This window comes from Pipra filicauda, unplaced genomic scaffold (genome assembly GCF_003945595.2).
Source record: "Pipra filicauda isolate LSUMZ 115617 unplaced genomic scaffold, ASM394559v2 scaffold96_size2947999_pilon, whole genome shotgun sequence".
Lineage (NCBI taxonomy): Eukaryota > Metazoa > Chordata > Aves > Passeriformes > Pipridae > Pipra > Pipra filicauda.
Genome location: NW_024105164.1, coordinates 495553 through 516827, shown reverse-complemented (window position 1 = coordinate 516827; position 21275 = coordinate 495553). Strand labels below are relative to the sequence as shown.

Genomic DNA, 21275 nt, shown 5'->3' with positions numbered 1-21275 from the left:
TCTCTCTCTTGCATAGAATTTTTTCAGGTTGTCTGGTGTTTTTGTGGCCTGTCTCTGAGCCTCATCTGGTTCATCAAGGGCTATTACTCGCTTCCAGACAATGATCAGAAACCACTCATTTTCCAGCTAAGACTAAAGGACATTGCAATATTCTCTTTATGTTCCACCATACTGATGATGTACTCCAGTGTTTGTCTGCTGCACACTGGACAGAATTTTGAGTTCCCATGACAATGCCTAGTCTGATAATGCAAGTGTCAGCACATAAACACATCTGAGCAATAAAAGAGAGCCTGAGAGTCTTAGGCTGTCAGTTGGAACCAACATATTACACTCATTGTCACCTCTTGGGAGATTTCTGTAAGTCATGAGATTGTATTCTTCCCAATGCTTTGCTGTTGAACATTAATACATGGTTGTTTCCTGTTGATGTAAACATTTGACTTATTGCAGGCCAACATTTTTGCAACATAAAGAGATAAAAGTGTTACATTATGCCTTTGAGTTGGATTATAACACAGCTTTCCAAGGTCAGTGGTGGAATCTCTTTCACTGGAGTCATTAAAAACCAAAACAAACAAAGACTTTGAAACATGGAGCACAGGGAACAACCTTGCATTGAGTAGGGGGGGGGGATGATGTGGTTTCCTCTTAATCTTTCCATCTCTACTTTGTGTCCAATAACATTTACTGTGTAAGGAATGTATTTATGGCAAGGTTTAATGGACCAAATTTCACTCCATCTGGTTTTACCTGAGTGCCAACCACTTTACTGTGAAGTCAGTGTCCATAAAGTGTAATGAAGGACTCCATGGTGTAACTGCATGGTGTAATCTGTGGTCAGGGCTATATTTCCCATTAGTAGTTTAGGCCAGATTGTGATCTCATTTATTCCAGTGTAAATCCAGAATAAGTCCATGTTGCTACTTCTGATTTACATTAATTATTTAAGATCAGACCGGTCCAGTATAAATAAGACTAAAGATTTTTTGGTACCATTGCTGCAAAATGTTCTCCTCTGTACTTACTGAAAGATGCCATGTTTTCTTGACAGTTTAATGGTTAGAAACCTAGCTTCAGATTTCTTCTGGAAAAAGATGGGTCCAGCTGTATAGTGCTCCCCAGTATTATTTTGGCGCATCACTTCAATATTACCCTGCTCCAAGGGCCTGTTTTTCCAGTGTATTACACCTGGTGTATTATTTACATCAGAATGAAGCACTACCAAATGTAACTGGTTACATGGTTTCACTGATTTTGTGTTGGTACAGCTGATCTGGAGAAAGTGTGGAAAATCAACCACTGATAAACAGCTGCTAAATCTCAAAACCTTCTGATGGTGTGTTAGACCTACCTCCTTAGAGTGCTCAACAGTAATCAAAATTCTTCGCTCTGCTTATGGTATGAGGCTTAAGCAAGCAGCAAGGTTACGGGGAGAGATATAGCTTTCCTTTATGTCACTGATTTGTTTTCTCTAGGAAAAAAAAAGTGTAAGAACTCTTTCCAGTGTCCTTGTGGGCATATCTCAGCCACAGCAACTTACATACTGTGATGACAAGCAATCTATGAATGCCTTCTGTGCACAGAAAGGCAAGGGAACCAGTTAGGAAAAATGGCAGAGCTGATTCAAAAGGTAAAAATGAAGAGGAGAGGTTTTTAATCAGCTTTATTTCTGGTACTTTGCTCACCTCCTCCAGTGGCAGCAGCAGTGCAGTTTGGTCCTGGCATGTAAAGATTGAGGGTTTTCCTCTTGTAACATGGGAATCACACTGTAGGCAACTGTGTGCAATATTACCCTTGTTCCTTTGGAGGTGGCCATTGGCATAAAAATTGAGTGAACAGATTGCTTCTTATTCTGGGCAGAAGTGCTTTGTGGACTAAGACTTATTTACCACACACAACTAACCAATATGACATCTTGTTGCCTGCTGCATCTGTGCTGATATCAGGGCAAACCCACATAGATGCCAACAGAAGCAGAACTTGCTACGTGTTAAATGAGCTCGTGTGTAAAGCTCCTTGTGCAGGCATGGTGAATGTCTTTTATGTGTCTCAAGTTTAACTGAGTGTCTCATCTAAGCTGGGTTACATAAGCCAGGGGGCTTGTCCAAAATTTTTGCAGATTTTATGTCTTTAAATGAAAATATTCATATTAAAGCTGAGTGAACCAAGTATTGCACAGGCAGAGGGAAGCCTAACGAGACAAAGAAAAACAAACTTCCTATAATTGAGTCATGCTGGAAGCTTATTTCCCCTTATGTCTAGAAGTCTGAAAATTTAAATTGGTGCAGATGAAATCCTGCTGGAAGGAAAGGACTCCACTAGAGCAGGCGGTTTGTGAAGAAATGAAGGGACTTAAGGAATTCATGAAGGGCTGCATTCTATCCCGGTGAAGTACTGTGACCTTACAGCAGAGATCTCTGTCTTTTCTACAAGTAGAAACGCTAGGGAAAAAAAAAGGATTTTGTTTTTAAAACAGGAGGAGACAAGCTGACTGTTTCTTTTCCTGTCTTTGCTAGCAACTGCCTGTTCATTTTGATCAAACCACTGTTTCTCATGACATCTGTTTCTGGATCAGTGAAAAAGGACACAACACAGTGTTGTCAAGCTTAGCTGTGCAGGGTGTTTTTCTGCAGTGGGTAGTGAATTTGCCAATAGGAAATGCCACATTAGGATATTTGTTCACTTATCGATCATTGATCCTCAAACTTCTTCCAATGAAGATGTGTTTCTCCATCAAAATGGCACTCAGATACGCCTTTGAAAAATACATATTTACTTGCTTTTTAGGGGTAATTTTTCACTAATCAGTGCAGTCTTTGGGCTCCCTTTGGTCTACAGAGCACAGTTCAGAAATCACTGGACTAAGGCAACACAGAAAAAAAAAAGGAAAAGCTGGCTGTCATTCTTTGGTTAAAGTTCTATGAATGCTAAAAGGAGAAAGATGATACTGCTAGGTGGTCTGATACACCAGCTCCTTTCTTCCTGCCTTTAAAAGGAACATGATTAGGATTAAAATTCAGGAAGTTATTCTAGGTCGGATGGTAAGGAAATGGTGCTATAAACTGTTGAATGCCCGTGTCAGCTCTTGAACTAGATGAGAGAAAAGTGGCAGGTTCAGCATGTTTCCTGTTCTGTTGTGGAGGGGCACTTACCAAATTGCTTGTCCCTCCCTAAAAACCTTCCGTCTAACTTTCTCATTTAAGCCACAAATGATGGATTTTCCATACTAATTTTCACTTGTAGTTTTGTGATACTCAAATCTTTCAATGCAGTGTGATTTTCTACACAATTACTGTCTGTAGTTTTGTGAGGTCTAAGTTCATTGAGATGGGAATAACTATGACGTAGCACTTTGTGAAGACAGGAAAAAATGTTTTTTTTACACACTGACCTTTGTTAAGGCAGTTTCAATATTAATTAGCCAGTATATGACCTACGAAATAATAAATAATATTTTGTCAAGTAATAAAATTTCTCAAGGTTGCACATTAATCTTTCAGTGAAATCAATCACTTCAGTGAGCTACCAGCACTACTGATTTGAAATGAACTCACCAGGAAATGCATCTTCATTGTTTGTTTTCCCAACTGGATTCCAATTTCTGGGCATATTTATTATTCATAAGTATGTATCATATTACTACAGGAAGAAAGTTTTGCTATTTGTGCCCATATGGTATAACTTTTTGTCCTTGAATGGATGGCTAAAGTCTTTAAGTATTGGGTTTAACAGTTAATATTGTTTGTACATGACAGCACAACTGTTTAATTTTAGGAAAACAAAGCAGTATATCTGGATCATTTAGACATTAAAGAGGCTTAAAAGACATTAGAAGAAACATTAGTATTCTTTACTCATCGACTACTCTGTTTTTTTCCATATTAAGAATATTTAATATTCTTCATACATGTATCACTTTACACCAAATTCTGTATGAGTTTTAATTAAGTAAAATATTTTCCACAACACTGAGAAGTTCAACAACAAGCTAGTGCATAAAAATCAGAACATGAAAATGAGTCAAAAGAGTCCAGGTTAGTGATCACACTGAGTGTAGCTGGTAAGACAAATAAGTAGTAAAAAAGATGGAAAGTCTACTTGGTTCTTAAAATTATTTTCCTGTAAAAACTGAAAGTCAGATGTTTAACACAATTTATAAAAAAAATGGCAGGAACTTACAAATGAGCAAGCGAACACCAATGTGTAACTACTATAGACTCTAATTGAATTTTGAGGGACCATTTCCCTGACTTAATTACCTTAGAGCTGGCATTCTGTAGAGATGAGAAATTTTGAGATCTAGATTAGAGATACATGTACTACTAAAGAATTACAAAGATGTTCAACTAAGAACTGTAAGAAAGACAAGGAATGTTGTGCATTGCTTAAGCTCATGTCAATATCTCTGTTACTTGCCCTGGAATACACCATTACTTAAAATGTAGGTTGTTAGCAGAGTGCAAAGAATATTTCTCAGCTTTTTTTTCAAATTTCCCCCGCCCCGTCTTTAGGGCAGGACACGTAGCAATCTATTTTTAGGCCTAAGTAAAAACATATGATTCTTTTCCTTGAGACGGTTGATCTGAGCACTGAGTGAAAGAGTCAATGTACTGCCCTTCCCTTGCTCATTCTCCCCTCCCTTTGACAGATACTAAGAGAGAAGCAGGCATGTACCTTTGAAATACCGGGAGTCTGGGCAACCCTGACAGTCTGGGAATGGTTATTTTTGGTACATCTAAACGGAGAGGAGACTTGATTTAGCTCTTGCAGTTTGGAAAACAGTCTTCCAACTACTGTTAATTCTTAAAGACATACAAATAGGAATGTACACAATTTCCAAAGGAGAAGAGGTGCCTTTTCTGCCTTTGAGGTTGTTCACATGCCATCAGTAGTAACGGCTGGGATTTTTCTAAGGTACCAAAGAAAATCTGTGATTTTTAGCTAAATCTTCAAAACCAGACACACCGACCATTTATGTTTGGCTACAGGAGGGGAATCCAGAAATCCCAGTGAATTATCCAAATATCTCCACCATGCACAGAAAGAGCTGGGTTCCACAGAACGGGGAAAAATGTCAGCATGTTGAAAAGGAGTCACTTTGAGCTACGTACAGGGACCCAATCACTGACCACAGGGATTGAAATGAAGTTCCCACTTCTTTCTAGGGTTTACATTTGGGAAGATAGCTCTCTTTTCCTAAGAACCAGGGGCATGTTCCTCCACTGGACTATCTAGAGCTGTGTAGGTGAGCACTGAGCATCTCCTTTGCTTTGATGAGTGCTGTTTCAGCTGGTGTTTCTATGTGAGGAGGCACTCCTTTCCCTTCCCAAGAAGTGCTGTCTGCAGAGATGACTGATCTGGAGGTGGGGATGAAGATGTAGAAGTTGGTATTATCTACTTGATATGTCTGTGGGGAATGGCAGTCACCACTGGTTTGTTCCCCAATGATGAGAGCTCTGCCCAGTCTCTTCATTATGTACACAAACTCTTCAGCAGCCCCAGCCGTCACAGCACTAGTGAGGATTATTAGCCCCTTCTGAGAGCCGTACCTCTCCCCTGTCAGATAGGACAAAAACCATCAGAAATGCATCCATTTTCAGAGATTTATTTGTATAAATAGAGCAAAGAGAAGCCAATGTAGAGGCTTCATTCCCGATATGCTATTAACAACTCAAGAAGTTTGGAAATTTACTTTGCAGATATGATACTATTAAAACACTTTAAACACTAGCCCAGCCTCTATACTGTAAAAAAGGCTGTCTCCCTATGTGGTGCTCTTCTGCCATCAGTTTCTGGCTATAAGCTCCAGCAGCTGGGAGGCCAGCTCATAGTTACTACTGATAGTAGTAACCATGATAGATGCTACTGATAGTAGTAACTGATAGATACCACTCTTCTGTGGCTTTGACTTTTACAGGAGTTCTAGGTCCCATCAGAGTAGTGGAATAGACCAGTGAGGAAAATGACATTTTCCATGCAGGAATACTCAAAGCTCATCCAGAAGCATCTTCAGTTTCACTCTCACCCCTGCTCTAGGAACATGGCTCTCATAGAGCTCGGCCTGCAACTATGTATCCATTATTTTATGAAATGATAATTACAGTGGTTTCCCACAGTTTTTTTATAGTCTGTAAGTAGAAGCTGTTGCATGGCCTTTGTCCCAAACCCTTCAACAAATAGCCCTTTATTATTAGGATCTAAGCCAAGTTATCTCATTTTCTTACATAAACAAGCTGACAGGAACAGGAAGGTTTTTGCACCTTATTTTCAATATATCTGAACATGCTAGATACTTTTTCAGAGTTTAGTTTCTTTGAAAAAGTGGCCGATGTGTTGTGACTGGGACCCAATAACTTGAAAACTACTCTAAACTGGTCTAAAAATGTTCTATAAGTTACAGTATGAGATATAATTCTCATACTAAACTCTAAGAGAGGGGCCAATAGCATGTAATTAATTTTCACACCATCTTTGGTCTTTTCATTTCACTATAGCCATAATAACCATTAGAAGACCCTTTTCACAGTAGATATATATAATACTAGACCAGATCCAGCTCCTTTGAAGTTAATGTGAGTCTGCCTCTTCTCTTTGATGGGAACTGGAATGTGTCCATAGAAATCAAATCCTTAGCACAGCCCACCTCTGACTGCCTGGGAAAATAGATGGACCTTGCAGAGTGTGACAGTTTAACCATTTCAGCATGCTCCAAGCCAGTAACTGCAGACACCTTCATGACTTTTTTGCTACTGTCTTATCTTAAAAGGGGAAAAGAATTAAAATCTATATTTAAGGCTTCTTACCTCTGCAGTTTATGGGCACCGCAGAGCTCTGTTTCTGCATGTTGCAACATTTTTCAACTTCTATAAACAGTGAGGCAGGGTGTGTGTGGGGTGTGTGACACATTGCCAAATGCTCCAAACTCACTCAAAGGTGCAAAATTTAGTATTTTTCTTTCTTGCATCCTCTGGACAAACTGGGATATTATGATGTTTTCATCTACTGAAATAGTAGATTACACAGGTAAGTAGTGAGGAGCTACATACAAAACTTTATGTGAGTGTTGGAAGAGACATTACTAGATGTCTAGGCAACACAGGATTTATTTTTAATTTTGGCAACTTTTAAAAGCAACAAGTCACAACTGCTGTACACAGTATTTGGCTAAACTTCTGGGGACCAGTTTACAAACCTCTGTGCCTAACATACACCTTTCCTAGGAGTGATAAACTGTTATTTGCAGATGGCATTGAGGGACATGACTGAAATGCACATTTTTTGGTTTTTTTTACATGATCTGCACGGCTTGAGCTAATTGTGGCAGGTCCTTTCACCAAATGAGTTTTGGTGTCTAATGGCTCACTTCAAAATACATGAGGATAGACATCTGAAATGAAAAGCTACTCTAAAAAGAAATCATCATTTTACCTTTGAGCTGTGACTGGGTCCATATTTCCTTTACTGAGTCACTGGGTCTGTCATAAACTTTGTCCAAGAGAACTGGGTGTCCTTCATCAAAGAAATATGAGCATAGGATTGCTATGGGTGTAGTGGAGCCTCCAATATTGTACCTTTTCAAAAAATATTAAAGAAGCAATTGAAAATTTGTGGCAGGCAGTAAATCTCCTTTCAGGTATTGTTCCTTAACATCAGTACTGAAAGGGCTTATGGCTACATTTTGACACATTTACATTCATTCTCTCCTATCAGCATTCGCACATTTATCAGATAAACGAAATCCTGTCTAAGAGACTTGGACTTCAAAAACAAACACAAAACTTAAAGGTCTATTTTTTTCTAAATTTAACCTAGAAAAAAATCAGAAAGTAAGCAAAGACTCTTAATCTGCAGAGAAACATCAGATTCTTGTTATTCTACTATGAATAACCTGTGCTGTTCCTGATATAGACAGCAAGGAGTAAATGTCTACAACCTAATACATAGAAGTAGATACTAATTAAAGCAATATACGTTTGTGGAACTGTTGTGTTCTTATTTTTTTGCTACACACAATGAGAAAACCTAGTGTTTTAGATCAGGCCATTTTTTCTGTGCCAAAGATTTTGTTAGCTGCTTCATTTAGCACAGTTGTATTTGAAAATTTTGGTTGCAGTTTAATTCCATACCAGTCTCTGAAGATTAAATTCATTGAAAAGTCTGTCCTTGGAGAACCCCTGCTATGAATACACACAATGGACTATCAAATTAGATTTTGCCTGTCATTTTTCACTAATACTAGAGCACATACAGCACTAGAAATGTTTGAACTTTTCCCACTAATAGGAGGTAGATACAGTGCTTTCCTGTAGGTGATGTTAGGAGTGCCTAGCACAGACATTCCAGCAAAAACCTACTAGAAAATAAGTTTATTCAGTCCAGTCCATAGCTAAGATTTTTCACCTCCAGAGAAGGAACAGACCATCCAGAAGGCCTCTGTTCCAAAGAGTGAAGTTACATCTTTATTCTGCAGCATTTGGGAGCTGTATAGTGCTGTCCTGCCAGGAGGTCCTGCTGCTGCTGCACAGCCAACGAGACAGCTCGGCACAGCAGAGTCCGGTTTCCCACAGCTGCTGGAGTTACTGGCAGGCAGAGCAATGCTGGAATGCCCTTCCTGGGACTCTCTTGCACACAGTGAAACTGCAGTAGCTTTAGTTAGTAATAATACCTGAGCAGCTGCTAGAATTTTAGCTTAACTTTTGGGTGCAAGTACTCCTTCTTACAGGCTTCTTGTGTGACAACAGGGAAGCTGTTCAGTTTATCAGTGTCTCTTGTCAAGGCTGTGAGGGTTAAAAATAGGAAGTTCATGAGTGGCACAGCTGTTCCATGAAGAGGAACTATTAAGGTGAGAGACATTATTCATTATGGTTAATCCCATGCAAAATCAAAATTCTCAAAATATTAAGTTCATGATTGGCCCAGCTGTTCCAGGGAGGCAAACTTGTAAAATGAGAAACATTATTCATTCCAGTTAATCCCATGCAAAATTTAAATCATCAGCCTTGCCTTAAAATGATAAGATTGGTTTAGGGAGAATTTCAAAAGGTATTCGGGATTCTCTTTTATATGCCTTCAGAGACTGGATCTTTTGTGTGCACTCAAAGGACTGGAAATACATTAAATATAAAAAAAAACCAAACAAAGCAAAGCAACCCAAGAAAAGAGCTATAATGATGCATTTTGGTACCTGAGAGGATTTAATCTTTGCTGTTTTATTGCCCCCAGCCCTGAAATTTTTAGCATAGGAGAAAACTGAGGAAAGAAAGAGGAAGTTCTGAGTCATGTCTCGAGTCTGTTGGAAGATGGTGGTGCCTTTGGTGAATTCAAATTCAGTCGTGGGTGTGTTATGTTTGTTGCTGCCTTGCCTCCTCTGTGCTCACATAGTGAGATCTCTCTCTCTGCTCTCATCACTGTGCTCATCTTTTCCTGCCTATTCTGTAAATCCCACAAGAGTATTAAGATTATCAAATATTAAGAGCCCCATGATGACAATGGACACAAGTGGTTCTGCCATTAAAACCAAGTTCTTACAAAGGCCTTCTTTTCTTTTGTTGATGTTTGTAATATTCTGGACTCGCAGACATTATCTCTGGACCAAAACAAGGGCATTACTTACCTAAATATTGTATGGGAAACATATATTTTTGATATTAATCTCATTTGATAGCTGGCAACAAATGGATACCATCTTCTGGCTTGTAAGATCTGGAGCATTGTTGATACACTGGAGTGTCCAACAGAATCCTAAGATGAGAGCAGGCCTGTGATGCTGCAGCTTGGTGCAGCAGGGTCTAGGAGTGCTACAGCACCTCTAAGCCACCTTTGTGCTCTGTGTACAAGGGCCATTTTGTACAGAGCTGATTGCCCAGGATTACTTAGCACTGCAGATAAGGCAAACTAGATGTTGTAACACAGCCTTACACATGGCCTGCCTTTTTAACTGTTGAATCACTTGACCACTACATGAAGTAAAATATTTATTTAAGCCATATATATATATATATATATATATATATATATATAAAAAATACAAGGCACATACACAGTCAGATTAGAAAGAAATTAGAGAAATAAAACACATGTAACACCCAGGATTGCATTCTACAACCTATTCCCCGGGTTTGCCTATTTAGTTCTAAACACCTCAAGTGATGGTACAATTTATCTTTAGAATACTTCCAGACTGTTATTGTTTTCCTTGGCTGTTTTCCTTTTCTCATTTAATCCCAGCAATGTTAGCCTGTGAACAGGACAGTAAGCCATGTAAAGCTAATTCACTGTTACAAATAAAATGCTGTTTTGAAAGAGCTTTGGTTATTTGCCATTCAAAGTTACCTCATGTCTATGATTAATGCATCTGTGTGAACAATTTTCTTCCAAACATGCTCTATCAGTAGGTCGGACACCTGGGTTAGAAGTTCAGCGTCTCCAAACATATCGAATCTCACATAGCCGATGTTGTTTTCAAATACATTCGTGTGGAATGAAACTTTAATCAGATCTTCAAATACTTCTGGAGAAGGGATCTGAAAGAGTTTGGAAAAACAAAACAAATCATTTGCTGGCACTGATAGCTTGGCACAAAATATAAAAAGAATGATGTGGGTCAAGTTTAATCCAGGTGGGACATCTGTCAGGAATGTGACCAAGTTTGAAAAACACAATAAATTATATAATATTTTTTCCTAATAAACATAGGTTAGCATTGGCTGATGCATTTTTGTGCACCAATAACATGCCCAGAATCTGGATCAGGCACCTAGATGCCAGGGCTCAGTGTATTTTTTTCAAAAATACAAGAATTTTCTTGGACTGGATAGGCTGAGAAGGCTACAAGAACAATCTTTCTAAGATTCAAAAGATTCAAATCAAACAAGCCTTCAGCATAAGCCACTGTCCCAGGCCTGCCACTCGAGCCCACTTGACTTTATGAGTTCTTTCTAAACTCGTAACCTGGGACTTTTATAATCTTGATTAGCCTTATCTAATAAACAGCTGCTGGCTGCAGATGAGGTTGGCCCCAGCCCTTCATAATGACCCAGTTCCTGTGACAGTGAGGAACCTGATGTGTTGGGCATGTGCTGGGATACTCGTGAAGTAGATGTGCTAAATCTCTTATATGGTGGCCATGTGCCTGGAGTCTCACGTGTTAGGCCGTGACTGATTTCATTTTGTTTAGCTTGTGCTAAACAAGATGTCTGCTTTAAACAGCAGACTTTTTTTAGTATCAATGTGTAGCCAAATAATAGTTATCCTAGTAACCCCTATATGCACTGAGACATAACTATTGCCAAACTTCTGTTTTGCATGCAGTATCTGAAAATGGAATTGTCTCCTTCAGCTTAAGGAGATAAGACTTTAGGATACATATGACTTATGTGACCTTCATTCAACCATTTTGCCTTTTCTCCTCAGGGTTGCCATGAAAATGATTTTATACCTTCTTTTAAATCCGTTGCCCTTTGCTATAGCTCAGCCCCAGACAATCCATACTTTTACACTCAGAAGAAACAGGAGTCAGAAGTGAGCCATGTGCTAAAATGTGCTCTTCCAGCCTGTGATATGCCACAGAATGTGGAAGGCATTTGGGCTTTCTATGACTGTAGAGGAGTCAGGTAATCTCCTGCCCTCCATATAGTGCTCTGGCCTGCAGTTGTGCTCCTGCCAAAAGCAGGTCTGCCACAGCAGAAGGAGGTTTTTCCAAGGTGTGTGAATGCAGCTGTATTTGAAACAGTGCAAGACTTTACCTAGGAGGAAATTACCCACCATATTACACTTCATCACTCAGTCCCTTCTGTATGCCAGAATTTCCAAAATATCAATCATTAATTTAAAAGCCCTGTTGGCTAGTAGTTGTTGATCTGATGGTAAGAGCAAACTCCTTTCTGTACTCTTCTTTCTCGCTATACCTTGTGAAAATAACCATTGTATCTGGACTGTAAACATATTAGTCCAGCACTACTGAGTTTGTCATTTCCAATCCACTTCCCAGTGACAGCAACGCTACGTGACCTCCCCACTGTACTTTGATTAACAAATCACAGTTTTGAAAAATATATCCAGCATGCATTGATTGTTCTGACAGAGCTTCTATCTTGTTCAGCGATATTGGTGCCCCCAGGAGGAAAAAAATCATCGCTCATTGGTAACATCTACAAATAAAATTGATGTGTTACTCTCAGCCACTTCCTAATGATATTTTAACTGAACCCTTTGTTGTCTTATCTCTGTCTCAAATAATTGCTAGATGCATACCCATGAACGTGTTGATTAAGAATAACCTCTCTGTCTGGTAAACTTTTTCACTACTTGTTCTTTTATTGCAATGTGTCACATCTTTGTTCACTGAGAACTTCAGCACTGCTAACTCTTGAAAATTCATTACAGATTTCAAAGTGAGCAGGTTGCTTTTAAAGCCTCGGGTCTCGTGGGGTTAAATGAATGTGCAAGGATCTAAATTAAAGGTCTTCATCTTCATGGCTGCATGAAAATGTATGAAAATATATCTATTATAAAGGCTATAAGACTGAAAAGCACTTAGAATGTAATTTTGGGGTGCCAGGGAAATTTTGAGCAAAAGAGGTGAGGAGGCTGGAATTGCCATTAGAGAGTAATTGTCCTAGAAAACTGCAGGTTCATGACACTGGTACATGGCCCATGTGCTGCTGGTACCTAAGGAGATAAGTCTAGCTTACCACAGGAGCAACCACACGCTCTTCTTTGGAAGGAAGGGCTCTGTTTGTCCTTGATTAACAAGGACAAGCTGGGACAGGATGCAGCTGAAAGTAAGATCCTGCTGCTCAGACAGTGTTTACATACAAATAACTTGATGTTACATATAAACCCTCAGGTGCACACTGTAAACTAAAGGACCTCCAAGCTAACTCCACTTTAACCCAAGGAAAAATGTTTTTTCATTAACTATATAGGGTCTCTAGTCCTATTCTGCAGACTCCCTTCCACAGGTGAGAGGCTTTACTGGAATACATGATGTGACAAAACATAGGATCCAGAATGCTGCCCTTGGACTTGTGCATGGAGTTGCATCCCTAGTTCTGTGACTGACACATATCCCAACAATTGGCAAACTACTTTTCCAGCTATGCCTCTCTTTCCTCTTTTCTATTTAGATGGAAACTGTATTTTCATAGCTATTTTTGTGCTGACAATTGTAAGGTAACTGATTTCCATTAAGGTTGCTAGTGCTGTCAACTGCTAGATGTTTAAATATTATCAGCCAACACCCTTGTGCCATTGCTAATACTGAGATTAGTTTAAGAACCATGAGATCGTGGGGGTTGAGTGGCAGGGTTGTGCCTTTCTTAGGATAACATTTGGGTTCCTTGTGTACCCTCACAGGCTGGAATGGAACCATCCCTCCTAGTAGGGTTCCCAGCTCAAGGACTGAGCAAGAAGAGATATATCCCTGACAGCTGATTCTCAATTGCTCTTAAAAACACCCCTATTACTGGGTGATTTCCAGGCAATCCAGTCTAGTACGTCACTAGCCTTACTATTACAAAGATGTTTTTAAGATCTAGTGTAAACAGTCTAAGTTCACTACTTCGTACAGTTTAAATTCAATACTTCTTGGCCTATTTGCTATGGACAAGGGAACAGATTATTCTGTTCATATTTAAAACAGCCTCTTACGTATCTGAAGACTGTTTTCATGTCTCCTCTTGGTTTTCTTCTCTCTGGAATAAACAACTCAAATATTTTAAACTTTCTCAAGATTGCTTTTATTCAGTCTTCTCTTTATCCCTGTTCCTCTTTTCTGGTATCTCCCTATTTGAGCCACATCTTTCCAGAAAACCATTGCCCAAGACTGTGCTTATTATACTCTAGATGAATTTTCTCTAGAGCTAAATGTAGCAGAAGACTTCATGTCTTACTGATTATATTCTTCCTTTTTCATTCCAGTTTGAAGTTTATTATTTACTACAAAAACTTGACGCTCTTGACGCTTATGAACTCTGAAGATCCATATACATTTTTACAGGACTCCCTCTAAACAAGCTGTTTTCCTCCCAGAATTGTGCAGTCAATTACTATAACCCTAGAAACTGTGTAATAACCCTGTAAGTGTTCGTATTTAACCTCATTCTTCTTTTCAGAGATCATTTCTCCATTTTTTCCCCAGAACTGTAGCTTTGAATTCTAATCCTGCCCTCCATTGCACCAAGACAGCTAGGACAAGTGGGTTATTGCAAGCAAAAACTGATACCCTCTGGAATGGTGCTCTGCAAAAGGATTAAAAGGAGTTATTTAAGGCTATCAGTCCCCCTTGAGGGAGCGCAGGGCAGAGTGAGAAGGTGCACTTTCAGCCCACAAAGGGTGGCACTGCACAGCAGTGTGTAAGCCTGTTCTGACAATACATGGCTTGTAACACACTCATTGCAAGCGAGTGAGCAGTTATTTTCCTGCCCTCGATGCCCTCAAAGATTACATTTGAAAGCAAAACTTTAAAACACAATTCACGGTTAAATTTTGATTTTCATGCAAAATCCGTTGAAAAATCCTTAAAGCGAATGGCCAAATCTACTGTAATGTTAATGGCAGTGGAGAAAAGTGAGCACAAGCGGATCTCTGTGGTGGGATTGTAGCTGCAGCCTAGCTGCATTGCCACTGAGTATCAGGATCAGAAGACGAAAGGTACCAGGAAAAGAACAAAGTGAATGACATAGTGTCATATGCTTTTCTGCACCAAATACAAAAAGCAAGCAAGAATTGCAAAAGGTGAAGAGTCAGTGAGAATTAGCCTGAGACACTTTTCTGGCTTGCATAAACTTGCATAGTTCCACCGACTTTACTGTGGTTATGTTGATATAAATCAGTGTCATATGGGCCTACAACATTTTTTTTTCCCACCTGTCAGCAATAGATGTAGCAATATAATTATCTATCTTGACACTTCGAGGCTGAGGATTTTGATTTCACTCATTAATGAAGAGACATAAGCAAACTGCACTCCTTTCTGGTGAAACATCTGTAATTATTGCTTCCTTTGGCAATTACAATATTCTGCTATAGATACATATTATTTATCTGGGAAAAAGAGGGCTTCAAATGCAGAAATGATTTATCTTTATAAAGAATTCCTTTTTTACCTTTACTCTGATCGTCATTTTCAGCTGCTTATCTAAAACATTAATATGTAAATTCTATTAGATGTAAACACTGCATTAAAAGTATTTGAGCATTATGAAGGGGCCAAAAGTCACTCAGGGAGACTTGTCACTTAAAACTGACATAATGCATTTGCCAAAATCAGGCAGCAATTATTCCATAGATAGACAGTCATGAACAGAAATGTTTCAGTATGGAAAGGAAGGTATGACTGGAGGGGGGGAGAGCGAGAAAAACAGGAGAATAAGAAGTAGGATAGAACTGAACTGCATGTCAGCAAGTTTACAGAGCTCTGTCTTAAAAGCAAAATGTTATTTTCTTAACCACAAACACTATATACAAAATTTGCTCCTAGGAAGCCTGACTTCGGAAATTGGCATTTATGCAGCTGACAACTCTGGCTAACATTGACCTTGCTGCTGCATAGAGGAGACATATTCACTACCCTGTATCATGCTTCAGCAGCTATTCTAGTGCAGCAGATGCAAAGGTCTACACGCATTTCACTTGTCTGTCTCCTATGTCCCAACCCATCCTTCCCGCAGTTATTCATCATCACTTTCAGTTAATTGTGTTGGATCTGCTTCACTGTCAAGGTCATTAACAGTAACATCCCACTGTCAAGGAGAGGGTGGTTTGGAAGATAGGTAGCACAAGAGAGAAACTGACTCTTAGGTTTTTGAGGAATCAATCTGACACAGATTAAGAAAGCCACTATGAGGGTGCATAGGACTGCCAAATTTTTATTTTTTTTTAATTAAAAAATTTAATTAGTGCCATCATGTAAACTTCACTGTAATCTAAAGATATTTGCTCTCTGAGGTATCCCTGAAATGCTCCACAGAAAGCATCCATCTTAGCTCTACAAAGCAAAACAAGAGATTAAGGTACTCCTGCTGTACAAGGCTCTTTCTTTTACCTCCATCTCAAGGAAAATCCTTTACTTCAATGACTTTAATGTCTTTGTACACATCTTAACACTGCTCTCTTGTCTCTCTGCCTCTCAATTTCCTCCAGCACTGTGAGGGAATACTTATGCATCTGGAAAACTATAAGAGACATATGATTTTATACATTATTTTGGCTTGAAGAAATCTCAGATTTGTCCTGATTTTCATCCACACTGATGTGATTTCCTTTTTATGGATGTATCCCTCTTCCAATAATTTTTCTTGACAAAGAACAAGGGTAAAGAAAGGCATTAAATAGTATAATGGCATTTCTTCACTAGCTCTATCAGGATGAGAATTTCACATCATGTGATAAATAATATATTTGTCCTCTACGTCTTGTTCTCAACGTTCAAGCTCTGAATAAAGTAAGTAAGATCTGAACAAGTAAAAACAGCCAACAATATTCATTAACAGCCTTCACTGTGAAAACAGTGACTAATTTGAAAGATGAGCCAATGTGGAATGGGAAGAAATTATGATGTATCACTACTGATGCATCGATAATAATTTAGCAGGGAGTTCTGTCAAAAACTTCGAAACATCTTTAGAGTGAAGTTTTCTATACCCAAGCAAGTTAGCAAAGAAAGAGAATGATGGAATGGAAAAATCCTTTAATTAATTATTTCCATTTAAGCTTAGAGGCAAGAATGAGCCAGCATCTCTTGGGTAACAAACCTGAAAAGAGTGCCCTCCCCTCTCAATGCTTAGACTTTGTCCTTGACCTTAGTGTTTGTGATAATACCACAAAGGTCATGGCCACTTTAAATCACACATGCCAAAAACTTCAGAGGGTGGACATCCACAGATTTTCTCCCCCAGGAAACACTTAATAGTTACCTAACACTTGGTCTACTCAGGTTCATTGCAAAGGCAAATGCATTCTCTTCAAAAAGTAATTTTATGAGTCCCTGGAGAACATACATCTCTGGCAGCAATTCTAGCACAGTAGCCAGAAAGGAGCTAACTCCATCCAAGAAAGGGATCAGGTTATCCTAACCCTCTATTTAATTTGAAGATGGAATTTTAACAAGTGCTCCTGGGAGCTCCCTTCAGCACAACAATGAACAAGAAAGATTGCCAAGGCAGACCAATGTATAAACACTCAGGCTCAGAACAAAGCATGGACTGTTACGCAAACCACACAGCAAGGGCAAAAGTAGATTATTAAAAATCAATTTTTCCCTGAGGTCACCTAACTTCCACCCAGATACTTTTTCCAAAGTATTTCTAGGTCACTGGAAAACTGTCTGTCACTGAGCATGAGATACAATCAGAACAACTTTCCACTGTCACTACCAAAGGAGTTGCTAATTGTTCTGGTATAGCTTGATGTCAGCTACTACAGTTTTATATAGAAAAATCTGTCAGAGAGTATGTGGCTACATGTTTAGTCTGTGTATGCATTTACTCTGGTCCAACCAAATTCCCCTTAAATTACAACCTGGGTTTGTAACTGGTGGATTTCTGCATTCATTTATTACAGCTTGAAAAGTGGTAGCACTGAAAGAGCAGGGATCACAGAGACAATGAGATATCTTCCCTCTTACTGTGAAATCCTGTATATTTGCTTGTGGCACACAGCAGTTGACAGAGATTCACAGCCTGAAGGTTGTTCCCAAAATGCACGCATCCAGAACTATCATCTACTATCACAAGCTACTACCCTGACTTGCCTTAGTGTCAGAGACAGCTCAGCATACGAAACCTACTCAGCTGTTGGCTTCTCCTCTGGGTACAGGTAAATCCTGGTGGGTTTATGATATGGGATAGAAACAAGACAGAGTATCTGTCTCAGTGCTCCCATTCTAGGTGGCATCACTATACTTGGGTACAAGAAAACTGTACCTGTTTTGGCATGATTCCAGGGATGCTGTCCTTAGCATGTTCAGGAATGTAAAGCAATTTCAGGTGTTCATCATCAGAAAGAGCTTGTAAGATGGTAGTCACCTTCCTGGCCAGCTCTTCTTCTGTATTAATCCTTTTATAATTGTGTTTGTTGATGTTCTTGGTCAGGTTAGATGCTATAACAGTCCCAATGTCCAGAAAGGCATAATTATCTGCCACAAGCTTGCCTACAGTTTGCAGTGTCTGTGGCACCTGGGCACGGAGGTTGGCAATGTGCTGAGCTACAGCCATGGCTTCACTGGCCTGGATGGTGATGTGTGGCTCCACCCCAGAGACACTCCATACTTTACCAGTGACTGGGCTGAGCACCACTTGGCTGGGAATAGAGGCATACAGGGAACTGTTACCAACACGATAAATGCCCACTGAGAGAGATCCACCGACCGTGGGCTCACCAATAACTGTGGCCCGGTGCAGGTCCTTCATAGAGCGAGTGAAAGCTTCAGCTGCTGAGCCACTCATATGGCTTATTAGGATGTAGATGTCCTTGAGGGAGCCATATCTCTTGCCAGTGAGTTGGGGGAGAGTCCACACCTCTGTGCTGCGGGAGGTGCTGCGATCAAAGATAGTGTAGAGGTGTTGCCGAGGCTCAGGCTCAAAGAAGTAGGAACAAAGTATTGGGATAGCAGTGGAGTAGCCCCCTGTGTTGTACCTCATGTCAATAATCATGGCATCTGTGTCCACTAACTTGTTCCATACCATCTGCAACAGCTGGGGCCCAATGGCCTTCACTGTTTCTGCCTCAGCCATCATATCAAAGCGAAGGTAACCCAGGTTTCCTGGCAATACCTCAATTTTGAAGAGTGCCTCAATGATGTAGCTCAGCTCTTCAGGGCTGGGAATCACGTTGGGAAGCTGTTCTTCCGGTGTTGGTTCCACATGGCTGTGGAAGACGTGAAGCCGATGGTCCCCAGAGGCCTCCTGCAAGTCACTGGTAAGCTGGGAAGCCAAAGTCTCAGGGTCTATCGCTGACCGATAACCTCCTTGGGCCCGTTTGGCGTTGAGCATAGCACTGGCCTTCCCAGCCACTTCTGGGATGGCATAGTGAGCCTCTAGGAGTTGCCCGGTACCCTCCAAAAGTACTCCCATGTTCTTGTGGAAGGCTAGCACTTCTCCAGCCTTCTCCAGTGCATCCTCAGCCAACACTATGGCATCAGGAACAACTCCTCCACCCATCCAGCTTTCCCCATGGTTGTCAATGAAGGTGATAACAGGAACTGTGATAGTTAGGCCACGGGTTATTCCCAGCTCAGGCTGCAGCAGAGGGAAGGTACGGGTGTGCAAGAGGCTTCCTGCCGTGATCTCACCAATCAGTGTGGCACGGCCCAGGGACTGCATGAGGTAAGCAAACTCCTCAGCAGCTGTGGCAGTGTGGTGGCTGGTGAGCAGGTAGATGCCACGTTGAGCTCCATAGGATTGCCCCAGCAGTTCTGCCTGGCTGTTGTGCTCCTGTGTGTGGTTGGTGCATCTGTGATAGGTTGTGAAGAGATGGACAGGACCAGCAGCAGGGTCTTGGAAATAGGAGAGTAGCACAGGCACAGCAGAGGAGGATGGGCCTCCAGGGTTGTAACGTAGGTCTATGATCAAGTTCTCTGTATTTTGAAGGGGCTCCCACACTTTGTGGACAATGTAAGGTCCCAGCTTAGCAAGCACAGAGGCATCTGCAAACTCATCAAAGCGCATGTAGCCAACATTGCCTGGCAACACTGACACCTTGAAGACAGTATCCACCAAGGCATGCAGCAGTTGCTCATTGTCAGGTAAGTTGGCTGCCATTGCAATTGGCTGCTCAGCTGGGGGAGCAGCAGTTTCACCTGGCATCATGACTCGGACTAACAGGCGGGGGTCTTCAGATAAGGTCTGCAACTCACTGTTGAGTTTGGTGGCCAGGTCCTCTGATGACTGCACAGAAGAGAAGTCAGAGGTGATGAGGTGCCGCACCAGCGGTGGCACTCGCTCCACTAAGCTGTAATAGTCCTTTAATATGTTTGTGAGGTGGCTTAGGGTGCCAGGCACTGCTCTGCGCACTGCCAGGATGTCCAAGGATTTCTGCAAGGCTTGCTCTGCTTCAGTAGCCACACATGGCATCACCCCACTCACCTCCCAGCTCTGTCCACCCCCACTCAAAGGGCTCACAGATCGTGACACGGGAACCATCATATAGAAATTGGAGGGGCCAATACGCAGCTTCTGGATGTCCAGTGAGCCCCCAGCTGTCTTCTCTCCAACAGTTATAGCCCTATTCATGTGCTTGAGGATGTAAGCCACATCTTCAGCCACTCCTGTGGTGTGGCGGCTGATCAAAACAATGACATCCTTGTCTTTGCTGTACCTCTCTCCCAACACCTTTGGCAGTGTCCATATCTCTGTGGTGGTGTTGGAGGGCCGATTGTATACAGTCTCAACATGCAGCACCTTGTCTTCATGCAAGTATGAGATTATGAAGGGGAGGCCAGAAATCTGTCCCCCAGTGCTGTGACGAAGATCTATCACCAGGGCAGAGGTGTCTATCAGTGTCTTCCACACCTTGTCCACCAGGTAAGGTCCAACTTTCTGCACAACTTCCTGTCCTATGATATAATCAATCCTCAGGTAGCCAACATTGCCATCCAGCTTGTCGTACATGATCACATGCTCAATAAGATTCAGAAGCTGTTCACGAGTAGGCGAAACCTCAGCTTCTTGTTTGGGAGCTGCATGTGGTAATGGCTCATAGGAAATCACCAGTCTTGGGTCATTCAGAGCGCCCTGCACTCCAGCTGTCAAGACACTGGCCAGCAGTTTTGGATCTGAGATGTCCAGGATCTCCCCACTTTTGATTGCTTGTTCAATGGCTTCTTTCATTCCCACTAGGTTTTCAGGATAGCAGTAATTGTCCAGAAGAACTTTAGCCATGTCCAGCACTAGAGTTGGCTGAAAGATTTCCTCAGCAGGTATGCTGCACATGATCAGTGCTGAAAACAGCAAGAAATGTGTCCTGATCATTTTGTCTTTGTATGGAATAGAAAAAAAAATCAGAAGCTCTTATTGATCAAGATGAACATAGCTCTGCAATGACTCTCTGTGAATCACACTGAAACCCTTGTGTGGAATCCAGGTGCACTGAACAGATCTTTTAACTGCATTAAACCTTTAATCTCATTAAAATGGAGTACATCATCCAAAGTGCACCAATAGACGGAGTTCAGCTCCTTACTACTTCACAGACCTCTTATGAAACAGTAATAAACTTCAATCATTAAGGAAGATCTTTCTAGCAGTTAATTGTTTCCAAAAGGTAATGCATTG

General features: G+C 40.8%; 1 protein-coding gene across 1 annotated transcript; it reads right to left on the bottom strand.

The window, feature by feature from the left end:
* Positions 1 to 5077: 5077 nt before the first annotated feature.
* RBP3 (retinol binding protein 3) lies at positions 5078 to 20972 on the bottom strand. Its single transcript, XM_027717686.2, has 4 exons — positions 17928 to 20972; positions 10336 to 10526; positions 7432 to 7574; positions 5078 to 5559 (listed from the first exon to the last, which is right to left on the bottom strand). Exons 1-4 carry the CDS (start codon positions 20970 to 20972, stop codon positions 5231 to 5233), a joined length of 3708 nt encoding a protein of 1235 aa, XP_027573487.1. The 3' UTR covers positions 5078 to 5230.
* Positions 20973 to 21275: the final 303 nt, after the last annotated feature.

Bases quoted from the DNA above. Each gene is read 5' to 3' on its own strand.
- RBP3 (XM_027717686.2), bottom strand. From the start codon at position 20,972: ATGATCAGGACACATTTCTTGCTGTTTTCAGCACTGATCATGTGCAGC. The intron at 10,527-17,927 runs GTACAGTTTTCT...AAACTCTTTCAG, and splicing joins CTGGAATCATGCCAAAACAG to ATCCCTTCTCCAGAAGTATT. The intron at 7,575-10,335 runs GTAACTTTGAAT...TTTTTTGAAAAG, and splicing joins GCATTAATCATAGACATGAG to GTACAATATTGGAGGCTCCA.